The sequence below is a fragment of the Chelmon rostratus genome, chromosome 24 (assembly GCF_017976325.1).
Source record: "Chelmon rostratus isolate fCheRos1 chromosome 24, fCheRos1.pri, whole genome shotgun sequence".
Lineage (NCBI taxonomy): Eukaryota > Metazoa > Chordata > Actinopteri > Chaetodontiformes > Chaetodontidae > Chelmon > Chelmon rostratus.
The window spans coordinates 14,111,853-14,124,710 of NC_055681.1; the positions used below are offsets into that span (position 1 = coordinate 14,111,853).

The following is a 12,858-nucleotide window of genomic DNA, read 5'->3' on the forward strand; positions in this document are numbered from 1 at the left end:
TCCTGCCTGGCCTGATCAGCTCTGTGCGGCTTGACGTGGCTTCATTCAAAAAGGAGGCGCATATTGTCGCTTCTGGGACACATCTGAAATGTGCTGCGCCACTTCTGGTCAAATCGCGAGCATTGTCTGGAATTGCAGCCATCAGCTGCGGCTGCCGCATCTGTGCCCAGGGGAATCAAGCTGTTAGAGTCTGAAGAAGATCTTTAGCATGCCAACCAAGCTGTATCAAAACTCAAGCAGCATTTAGAAAGAGCACATAAAATTCAGCTCTGGTAGCCGTGTTGCAGCCGGAATGCAACGCAGCCGTAAACGGTGAAATCTGCGAGTGATGCATCCAGCCGGACAGCAGCTCGATACGAAAGAGCCAGAGACTCAAGACAGCTCAAAATTAGTTGTTCCGCCAAAGCGTCCTTATTGTCTCAGTTATGAACATGAGCACACGTTTTGTCCTGAACCTTAGCTTGTTAAACAAGCGATCACACATACAGGCAAGATAGCTGATTAGTTGGTCAGCTGCAGCAGGTAAAAGTAAAAATTAATTTAGAAAACGTGATTTCCATGTGATTTCAGAGCCCCCTCCTGAAATGATCATGATCCCCAACATGGTCTTGATACAACTGGCCCCTTGACTGAACATGGATCAGCGTTAATCGTCCTCCCATTGGTTTGATATGAGATAATCCAAGTGAACTGCTCTCCAAGTGCAATCTGCTTGCATGTCCTCCACCTTTTAGTTGGATTTTAGGTGGGGTCAACCTCTGTGTGCAGTGCCCCCTCCATCAGGTCCATCCTGATATGGCAAATCATCTACTCCATGTAGCCGCAAGGTCCCTGTTTCAGCACGTTCATCTAAATCTAAACACGAAACAAAAAAAGTTGAATCCTCAAAACAAAACAATAACGCCTCGTTATTTCATGATATCAAACTCCCAAGATGCTAGAAGACTGCGAAGAAGTTCCTCTTTAATTCCTCAAAGCATTATTGCGAAACATGTTAATCTCATATTGTCTGGCCTTAATTGTGCATTAAACTCCTCTTTGCCATCACAGATCTGCTTCCCAACATCATCCTCTCTATCACCTGCTCCTGTAATCAAATTTATCCTCTCATCACGCTAAGCTGAATAAAACATGAACTCTATTTGCTTCGCTGAAGAAGAATTGAGTCTCACAGCAAGTGCAGCAAGCGGTGAAGCAGCGTCTGCATCCTGTCTCATAACAGACAGTGCTTCTCGTGGTCAGAGGTCCTCAGTATCTTCATCTCTGTAAAATCTCTTCTGGTTCAAGTTAAGGTTGCACACTCTGGCAGTGGAATATGAAATAGCGTATATACTTCCATCGGATCTTGGCATTCTTCTGCGCTCAACCCGTCTTGGCAATTCAGCCACAGCCTGCGCTTTGAAGATATGCAGACTGGAGATATCTTTTTGCTTGGTGTTGAGGATATCTAATCTAAAGATCTGCCACCTTGCACGTAGCAGAGTTATTTGTTTTGGCCAAATCTTCAAAAGAAAAGGAGGATTTTCTTAAAACTAGTGACACAAAGAAGTTGGCACACTGTGAATTCAGATTTAGATGCAGACTTTTGGATTACGACAGTTTCTGTCAGACAAATCAGTTAAAAGATTTACAGTTCATCAGTGTTTCATTGGATTTCCTGCCCATAATATAGAAGCTTCTGTATATTTTGCAGCGGTCTGCCTCCCTGTTCCTCCCTTCAGCCACATTTCTATTTTCCCAGACCCTTCAGTGCTATTCTCCACTTATCCACCAGGGGCCCTCGGACTTTCCCTCGTTGCCCTGTGACCTGGCTGTCCCACCAGACCACACACCTGTTCGCACTTCCCTCTCCTGCTCTGCAGTTGCCTGAGACCAAATATAAAACATTATGTGCATTTGTTCCCACGTTTGTCCTCTCATGCACCTCAATCATCTGAAATTGTGCACACCACCGACCACAATTTACAATAAATGACTTCAAACACACCTCCAGTTGTCTGGTTTGCACATAAAGGGTCGCATTTTGTTTAATCCTGAGGAGAAATGGCCGAAGCATCTAAAAAGCTGTACAAGAAGAGGCACAATTTTACTGAGTGAACTTGAAGTAATGGTTGATAAAAATGACAAAAGAAAACCCTTGATGAAAGTCTGAGCTCTGGCATTACCAACAGAGTGAAACAGGTTGAACGGCAGAAAGTAACCAAAGCAGCGAATGGCGTTCCCTGAATCCCTGGAGGAGATTTAAAAAAACAAAAGTGTCTGATTTCAGGCATGAGGACAAGAAGCGCATTACTGTGCCAGTGATAGTGTGCAGGAGGCGAGGGGACCCCAGTGCTCTCAGAACTTGGTAAGTTGCCCAGTTTGAGTTTTATTGTTCATTCATTCATTCAGCCAGCCTTTTTTTATATTCTGAGAGAAATCATTGAGGGCAACCCTCCTTTACAGCGATGCAGAGAAAACGCCATGGGAAGCACAAATACACAATATCAACAAACAAAACCATTCACAGGTCCTGATGACGACTCTGGTGCCTCCAGCAAACATGTTGAGGTTCAAGGTGTTGCCATGGAACTGAGGGAACTGCAAATGGCGCTCAGGGAATCATGAAGTGAAATAAGTGTTTGGGTTTCCTACACACACACACACAAAACGTTCTATCTTCTTACCACGCTTAGAGTCGCTGCATCACATCAAGATGCTTGCTGGTGTTCATCATCAGGGCCAACTGGGGGGCATGAGGTCTGACACGTCCGCATGGGAAGGGGGGTGCATTCCTCGCCGGCAGACTGTATCACACAGCACATGCCCTTCTTACTTTTTTTGGCTGCTAGAGTAGTTTATCACCAAATAACTTGTGCATATTTTCTTTCTTTCTTTTCACCTCTCCTCTCCTCTGCTTTCCCCGCCCCATCTTCTCGCTCTCCCAATAGGAAGAGATCCAGGAAGATGAAGTTTAGATAAGGTGGGGGTGTAGCCAGCTAGAGTCTCTCTTTGGGACCATGCGGCCTGGTCAGGTGAGATACAGAGTTGGCTTGTTTTGTTCTTTTTTGGTTGTTTTCCTGTTTTGTTTGCTTCTTGAAGGAAATGTTAGGGTTTGTTGCTTCTTGAAGAGAATATTAGAAGAGGCTGTTAAATCTAGTCTGTGAATTAGGCCTCCATCTTCAGCACCTTCTAATCTTTCTACCCCCTACCTGAACAAGGGTCTGTATCCAATCCCTACTTTTATCTTTGACTCTACCTCTTTACTTTCTACCCCCTACCCGAACCAGGGTTTGTATTCCCACCCCGCTTTTATTGGTGCAGTTGGTGAGAGGCAGGTGCAGATGATGGTAGTGTGGCAATCGGCAGTTACATGTGGCATCTAGGCCTGTGGTAGCATTGTAGCAGCTAACAATAGCTAAAGCGGTGAGAGTATGATAGTATCTTAGCAGTTAGTATTGGCAGCTAGCAGTTAACATAGGTGAATCTAGCTTTATTGTCTTCTTCTGTTCCTCTTAGCAGGTAGCGGTTAGCACTTAACATTAGCTAAATGGTAGCATCGGAACTGTGTTGTCTTCTTCTGTTCTTCTTAGGGTTAGCATTAGCATTAGCTAAATGGTAGCATCGGTACTGGCCACTACCTGGAGCATCTCTGGGTCAGTTGAACGTGGCGGTGCTGTTTGGATTGTGTAGGAGCAGTGTGAACTGGCTCTGGGGGGGTGACTCTGGGACGCTGGAATTCACCGCCTAGCCTCCTGGAGGTGTAGTGGGACTAAGTAGGCGAAACACCGTTGAAGGGAGGTGTCCACCTGATGACCCCCAGAGATGTGTTAGGAATCACTGCTCTTTGGCAGGTATAGAGGCAGATTGGGGCTCCAAGGTTCTTCACTGAGAATGAATCATCTTTTTGAGCACAAGTATCTTGTGTTTAAATTAACTTACATGTTAAAATTATTGCTGCATCAGTTGTGTTATGGGTCTAAATGGATTGCATACACTTTCGAATTAAGATCCTATGAAAAGTCAATTTAATTTCCAAGCAGGATCTTATACTATTATTGCAGGGTCCAGTATGACCATAACATAAATTATGACTTACCTGAACAGCCTGAATACCCCGTAACTGAATATAACAAAGGCAGAAGCAACAGTGCTTTAGATTATTTGTAATGTTACTCGTTACTAAATGTGAAAAGACAATATACAGATATACAATACAAAACAATATAAGAATAGTTTGTTTTCATTATACTCGCCTCAAAACATGGAAGAACAAAAGATAAAAAAAAATATATTAACTCGAAAGATTGCTGTCAGATGAGAACATTAACTAAATGCATTTTAATTAATACCTTGTCTTTTCTACTTGCTTTATTTGTATTTCTTTCTGGGGATGAAAGGAGGCTGTGCACACAGCTGATAAAAAGTAAGCTTGCACCTTGAGGACCTGTGATGCTGGTCGAGCACAACTGCCAGAGGGAAGACTTATATCATTTTAATGTCTAAATGTCAATGCAGCCACTGTTTCAGCCTATTATAAAACAACTGCTGAGACAATATTACTGTAAGGCCAGAGATATACTTTGCTTTTAATTACTCATCATTAATTTCTTGTCTTGGCAGAATGAGAGAAACATGCTCGCCATTGTCACAGAGTGCTTCATTAAGTGGCCTTACGTTCCATCTGCGATGGCACTGCTGCCATTTTTTCTGCTGTGATCTCAGAATTAACAAGATAATAACCTCCTGGAGTGTCGCCATGTTTATTGTTCACCTCATGCAAAACTTCTATACGGTCTGAGTTCACTGATGTGGCCTCTAGTGTTAAATTCCAATAAAGTCTAGTGATGTAATAAGTGAACAATTCTGATCTTTACACAGCCTGTTGTAATACTACTACTACTAATAATAATAATAATGATAATCTCATACCAGTGCAACCCTAATCCAGTTATTATATGAATTGTGGGATGATAAATTTCTATTTTTATTATATTTCAGGTTATCACAGACTACTCATAATTCCTTAAAAGAGTTTGGGTTGTACCTGCTCTATATGGAAAGTGTCCAGAGACAATTTTAGTTGTGATTTGGCGCTATATAAATAAAACTGAATTGACTTGAATTATACATCTTATAGGCATGAAATGAAAGGAAACTTACATTTCTATTAAAAGGAGTGAAATTCTTCAAATAGGTAAAAATGCAAAATAAATTAAACCTTGGTTTAGTAACAAATCAGTTTCTCCCTTGTGTAAAAAAAAATTAAACAAAGAAAATAGAGCTTGTTATATAATACAACTGCTAGTCAGCCAATTAGTCCACTTACAAGTTAAACTTGGAAATGTATTAATTCGCTTTTTAACTTAATGAGTCCTTTCTCAGTCCATGAAATAGTACACCAAAACAGTCTTTAATCCAAAGGCAATGTGTCTCTAAAACAGCATTAACCATGTGAGTTTACATTCTGAACAGAGGTAACTTGTACAAACGCATTACCAAACTCAGCTGACATGCTATTAAACATTAATTTGGTCATTTTATCATGAGACAGGCAGCGTTGCACATATTAAATATGAATGCTCACCTAGCAGGAGAATATCACACAGGCGGGTGATTTGAGGCAAGCCAGCGCAGAATGTGGGCAACTGGCTCTCTCCCTACATATCTGTACCAGTATGGACTGTACTGGTACAAAAGATTACACCAGAACACTGCAGTGATTATGCTTTAATCTAAAACATTACCATTATTCTAACTCCACAGTAGGATAATAATCCTAGCATAGTTATATAAAGATCATGTATTTATGTGTTTATTTATACAAATATCATTAATATTATAATTATTATAGGCTAATGTGTGGTGACAAACATATTTACTCAAGATGGAACAAAATTAAAGAAAAAGAAAGAGAAAAAAGAAAAATAGGTTCTCACGTATCACTACTATGTCCTGGCCAGATTGTAAAGTCAGTTCTATGTGGTTCTGTTTCCGTGTTACCTGCATTTATTTTTGCTGACCTGTCTTGACCCTTTGCCTGTTCATTGGACTCTGGATTCCCGCCTGCTCCTGATTGGTTTGATTGCTTGTGTTGGACTGCCTTCTGGTTTTGACCATTGCCTGCCGCTCTTTCTCCCTGAGTCTTATTGTTCTTCAGTTTATGTTATCGAAGATCCCTGAACCACATCAGATCTGCGTCAGAAGTCTGCATTTGGGCCTTTCCCTGCTATTCTACTTGCACAAGCTGCACATATTTACTCCCTCGTTTTCTTCAGCAAGGTGACGACTTTTCTTTCCAAATCCCCTGAAGAAAAATGCGAAAACTGCTTCCCGCCTCCTCAAAGATATGACATTCAGTCGGTATCTTTTGATACTGCACATCTGAGACAAGACTGAAGGAAATGTACAGAAGGAGGCCTGCATTATCTGATGAGCTTCCCCATCTTGCTCTTTACACAGTCAGTCAGAGGGACCGTTTGGCAGCCCCTTAAGACGAAAAAAAAAAAAACCCTTTAATATCTAAAACGAGGTCATCCATACAATGTCTGTCCCTGGCGTCCAGTGTTTTTAGACTGCGCCTGCAGTGGAGCTTCTTGTCTAAGCGCTGATAAAATCCGGATATAAAACCTGACGTTGAAGATGAATGTGTCCCACAGCCACTCTCGCCTATCTGTCGTGAGCACAGGCGAGGACAGGGGCCTGGGAAACATGTCAAGGAGCTATCTGAGCTCCCCTTTTCTCCCCCTGCCTTCTTCACTCACAGGCAGAATTAAAGCCGAAAAGGTTTGCAGCAAGGATAAAAGAGGAGGATGATTGACGGAGACGGGAAAGAATGCAAATGTATTTATTTTTGGAGGGACAGCTTTTGGGGCGTAGCCTCCAGAGCTCTTATGGATTCTATAACAGGTACGTTCAGATACGCATTGTGATGTGGGGACATTTGGATGGCTGACCCACCGCACAGTCACCTTGCCAAAAAGCCTAATATGACAAATAGTCATGCTGAAAAAAATATTTTCTCCCTCCGCTGGAAACCATTATCTTGAAATGGGTCACAGCATGCACAAATGAGAGGAAAGATGCCAAGCTCCACAACACTCTTCACAAGCTTGATTTCAATTTCAAAGAAGACGGCTTCCAGAAAGGCATCAATGAGTCGCTGCAGACAACGTGCACTTTGGCATGCTCTCAATCAGCCGAAACACGGATCCTGGTGAACACGTGTATAGCAACACGAGGTTAAAGGTGCATTATGTGTGTTTTCATCAAGCTGAACGGCGGCATTCACTCTTAATACAGAAGAGAGCTGCAAGTAGCACAGATGACAGTTAATTGTGGGTATTTCGTCAGATTATTTGAATTGGCAGGCTCATAATAATAAAAAAACTGAGGCTAAGTTAACAGCAGATATCTACAATGATATAATGTGATTACGATGCTAAATAAACCGAAAGAATATACATTTTCCAACATCAGCCGACGTCAATAACTTTTGAAGTCACAAACTACGGCAGCAGCAGTGTGTCCCAGCAGGTTCATCACTTTTTAAACGTCCCCTGGAAACATATTCATTGTTGGCAGAGCGTCTCTGTATTTTGGTTCTGTTTTGTCGGTTTGGTAGTGCTGTGCGTATCTGCAACGCATGTGTTAATCTGATGATGGTCTAATTTCCATTTGTGGAGTCTATTTGCATGTGTTCTCTTAATAGGCAGTGAGTTTTGGCCACCGTATTGTCTCTCCTTTTGTGGCAGCTCAGTCTGTGAACTCACCACCACACCTCTCTAGCTGTTTTCCTCCCACTTGTGGACGTTCGTGTACAACCTGACTCCAGCTGCGATGCTGTGCAAAATGTAAAAAACAGAATGCAATCATTCACAAATGAGCTGTGTTTAATAACAGTTTTACAAAGTTTTCACGACCCTTGTCCCAACTTGTTTGAAACAGGTTCAATTACAGAATGAGATATTCTAAAAGTCAATAAGTTGACGAGGTAAAACATTAAATGTATCACCTTTCTATTGTTTTTACTTGAATATATGTCCAAAAGGATTGCTCAAGTTGTCATATTGTTGTTTTTATGTTTTACAGTGTCCCAGCTTTTTAGGAATCCAGAAAAGGAACCTGTACCCTGTATCACAGCACTACTTTGAAAAATGACACTAACTACCAAGTCCCTTAAACTGCCAGTGTTCAGCCAAAGCTAACATACCACTTTAGCAGTTTTGTACAGACAGTTAATTTAAACACAAGATACTTGTGCTCAAAAAGAGGATTCATTCTCAGTGAAGAACCTTGGAGCTCTAATCTGCCTCTATACATGCCAAAGAGCAGTGATTCCTAACACGTCTCTGGGGGTCATCAGGTGGAAACCTCCCTTCAACGGTGTTTCGCCTACTTAGTTCCACTACACCTCCAGGAGGTTAGGCAGTGAACTCCGGCGTCCCAGAGTCACCCCCCCTAGTGCCAGTTCACACTGCTCCTACACAATCCAAACAGCACCGCCACATTCAACTGACCCAGAGATGCTCCAGGTAGTGGCCAGTACCGATACTACCATTTAACTATTGCTAATGCTAACCGCTAAGAAGAACAGAAGAAGACAATACAGTTCCGATGCTACCATTTACCTAATGTTACGTGCTAACCGCTACCTGCTAAGAGGAACAGAAGAAGACAATAAAGCTAGATTCACCTATACTGTTAATGTTAATTGCTAGCTACCAATACTAACTGCTAAGATACTATCATACTCTCACCGCTTTAGCTATTGTTAGCTGCTACAATGCTACCACAGGCCTAGATGCCACATGTAACTGCCGATTGCCACACTACCATCATCTGCACCTGCCTCTCACCAACTGCACCAAAAAAGCGGGGTGGGAATACAAACCCTGGTTCGGGTAGGGGGTAGAAAATAAAGAGGTAGAGTCAAAAGATGAAAGTAGGGATTGGATACAGACCCTTGTTCGGGTAGGGGGTGGAAAATTTAGAGGGTGCTGAAGGTGGAGGCCTAAACCACAGACTAGATTTAACAGCCTCTTCTAACATTTCCTTCAAGAAGCAACAAACCCTACCATTTCCTTCAAAAAGCAAACAGAGCAGGAAAACAACCAAAAAGATCAAAAAACAAGCCAACTTTGTATCTTACAACGCAAACTCACCTGAACAGGCCGCATGGTCCCAAAGAGAGACTCTAGCTGGCCACACCCCCACCTTATCTAAACTTCCTCTTCCTGGTTCTCTTCCTATTGGCAGAGCGAGAAGATGGGGCGGGGAAAGCAAATCAAATCAAAAAAAAAAGTGTTTTTAGTACAAAATACACTTTTAGTGTTACTGTCAACTGCAGCCCAACACAAAAATTGTCTAGAAAAAAAAAAGACACACAAATAACACATAGCCTTAATAAATCTGAAATCAAAGTCAATAATAAAATGAATTTAAAATGAATGGAAATTGCACAATTATTATGCAGAGAGTTTGTATTATAGATTTATTTGATATTGATGAGTTGACACATCTGAACAGAAGACAAAATGTAACACAATGTGGATGATTCGGTATTATTTTCATGCAGCCTTCAATTTGAATACAGACAAGCGTTCCAATGCGACGGTCTCTCTGTTGTAAGAATTAAAAGGAAAACACACAAGAAAGAAATTAACCACACTTCCAGCCAGGAGAGGGCAAATGACATGTAAAACTACGGAGTGATGGGGGGCGAGCAGGAACAGAAAACGAGCTGTGGCAGTCACCCCATCCTTGAGGATGAAAGGCTGGAAACGCTTGGAGGGGAGGCGGATGGGAGTGCAGTGAAATCCTATTTGAGGAGCCTGAGGGAGCCCATGCTCCTCCAGCAGGTCCCCGGTTAAAGCCTGCTCGGTGAGAGGATGGGGAATTGCGGAATTGCGGTAAGTGCAGAGGTAGAAATGAGCCGAGATGAAAGGGTGAGGGTGACTGGGGGACTCTTTTTAGTGGATTACACTGACAAGTGGTGTCTTTGGAATTTCAAGAAGACCGCCTCAACAGGATGGATGGACAGGGATAGTGTTGCATTGACAGTGTTTTGTGTGGGTGTGTGTTCATGAGTTTGATTAGACAAATGTATTTCAACAAAGCTTTCAAGAAGGAGCCTTCAAGGGTTTTTCAATGATGTGATTTCTCATTTGACAGAAAACACTAAAAGGCCATTAACTGGTGCCAACAAAAAACATCAATATCCACCCATAACAAAGTAAGACAGTACGTTTTCTCACTCTGTCAGAATTGTTTCTTTCAAAGAATGAGACTGAAGAGAGACTGGAAGGTTGAGCGACACTGTGTGGTTCTGGGTTTGGTCTCTGGTTAGTCGAATGCCGGCAGGCCAAAGAGCTGTGGCTCGAACTCCTCCATGCTCCTGAGTCGCAGCGTGGCCTCCTGGGTCAGGCTGGGGTTCAGGTTGTCGTCGGGAATCATCACCACCTGCATTCCCGCAGCCAGCGCCGCCTTCACACCATTGGGAGCATCTTCAAACACCAGGCACTGAGCGAGGACAGAGGAGGAAAACAGAGTGATATTATCCTATAAGCCTATTAGGTCTACAAGATTTCATCCCTGCAGACGCCGCAGAGCTGAGACCAAAAACAAGCACAGGAAAAGGGGGAAACAGGAGCTGTTTCCATTTTCAATGTGATGAACTGGATATTCCTCAGTGGAGCACTGTTTACCTCCACCAGGTGGAATATCCATTAAATCTACAATTTGAAGAACGAAGCCCTCTGTAGCCTCACTTCATTGTCTTTGCTTATAATTTCAGCCACTGTTGTTCCTGTTATTGTTGTTGTATTGTTACCACTGTGTAGAGGTGATAACTCAAATATTATTATTATTTAAGACCATAGTTGTATGATATACCACCTACTATCAGGCATTATAAAAATCACCAGTCCATTACAAATCAATTCCATCTTTTACGAGGTATTATTTGTGTCTAGCATATGCCCACCAGTGACTGTGGGGAAAAAAAAGGTTTTTATTTTGGTTTTATTTATGAACTCATCACTTCTGGTGTGCTACAGCCATTTTCCAGAACTTTTATATGGAAACCAGCTGAGATGTTCTCCCACACTGTGGACGAGACAGGGTCTAGGCTATTATTAGCCTGCTAACCAATTAATGAAAACTGTCGGAGCAGAAATGCCAAAGGTTGCTGAGAAACAGCACGACATTATGTAATTTGTCTACCGGACACCTTAAGTTTTTTAACTGTAAAATGCCTAACTTAGTACATATGTTCTTCAAAAAACAAATCTGAGGGACCTTTTATTGACGTCTGCCTTCAGGTATTTGTACAGTACGCATGTTTCATTAACCCTCTATGGTACGCACTATGATCCCAGTAGGTAAAAAAATGTTTGGGGTGTTTTTTGTCTTAAAATAGACCAAGTAAACATAATGAAGAGACATTTTCAAATATATTATTTTTTTAGTAGTTTTTAGGGTTCGTTGCCATATGGCAACACCGTACCATAATGGAAAGTAATGAAAACAAGAGAGTTTTGTTTAAAATTGTATATAACCTTTATTTTAAAACTCATGTTATAGTATAAACAATCCCCAGTGGCCTGAACAACATTTAATTCGAATACATGTACAGTACTTTTTGAGTAACTGATTTGACTTGTTGATGGCCATCTTTGCCTTACTGCTTGTGATGAAGCAGTTCGTCTCAGTCGTGAGGCACAGGTAGACGTCGCACTTTGTGCACTAAACTCTGACAATCCCAGTGCAGCCTGGGTATTTGCACCAGCCCTTTTTCGGCATGACGTGATTTGTGTTGTCCTGATGCACAGCTGCTGGTGGCACTGGTGCAATGGGACCTCTGTTCCTCTTCCTGGCCTCAATATGGGACGGTCTTCCCATCTTCTTTAGGGCTTTCCTCTCCAACATGCCAGGCTAGCAATCCATAATGGTACAGTGTTGCCATGTGGCAACATACACATTTTTAACTTTTTCTATTATTTATTGATCGAGTACAATGCATGAAACTACATAATAATGAACTTAACTCACCTATTGTTGAGTGTATATTTTTTTCCCCGTTGAAAAACTTCAAAAAAAACCTTTTTTTGTTGAATTTTTAGGAGTCAAATGGTGAGGCTCCTCCCATCGATGATGTCTGCAGAAAAGGGTTTCAAAACGGCCTCCAGAAAGTCATTTGACAAATTTAAATACTGCTGTTGGTTTCTTTAGAACCCCACCTCGTTTTAATGCATTGCATCATAATTTGGGATGTATTATCTATGTGTAAAAGGCTTAAAAGGGGGTTGTTGCTGTACCATAGAGGGTTAAGATGTGGTGATGTGATTACACTTACAGATACTGTACTGATACCGTACCAGTGAGCACATTTTCTACTAACTGAGCATGTTTTCTGTTTTCGACTAAAAGTCGAGCACATTTCATAATGTTTATGCACACTTTAAATGAGGCACATTTTCATCAGCAAAACTGATTCTGAAAAACTACAGTCTGCAGTTACATCCTGGGAGTTATGCTGGATGTGTGAATTCAAAACAAACACGCCAAGCAATGTCGTACTCCGACATAATGGAAATAAATCTTATATTATTTTGTCATCTGCGATATGGATTTAATGTCCTCTTCTCATAATGTCAAATAAAATTCAAACAACATGCGATATTTTCAGTATTAAGATGTGCTCTATGATGTTTTTCTTTTCATTTGTTAACCACTATTGTTTTTTTCTAGCATGAAATGTATTCATGTATACAGTTACATCTTTTTTAACTAATAAAACAGTGTTTACAATTGTCTTAACACAAACAATTCATTTTGATAAAATGGTAATTTATAATTTATATTGGTTAATGTCTGATT

The 12,858-nt window shown here is 41.4% G+C and overlaps 1 protein-coding gene across 1 annotated transcript in view; it reads right to left on the reverse strand.

Annotated features, from left to right (window-relative positions):
* Nucleotides 1-9,407: 9,407 nt before the first annotated feature.
* The window catches only part of LOC121627425 (pseudouridine 5'-phosphatase), a 51,815-nt gene continuing 48,364 nt past the window's right edge, over nucleotides 9,408-12,858 (reverse strand). The window contains exon 4 of the mRNA XM_041966329.1: nucleotides 9,408-10,500. Coding sequence (XP_041822263.1) covers nucleotides 10,324-10,500 — 177 coding nt within the window. The 3' untranslated portion in view covers nucleotides 9,408-10,323. The remainder of the gene's footprint in view (nucleotides 10,501-12,858) is intronic.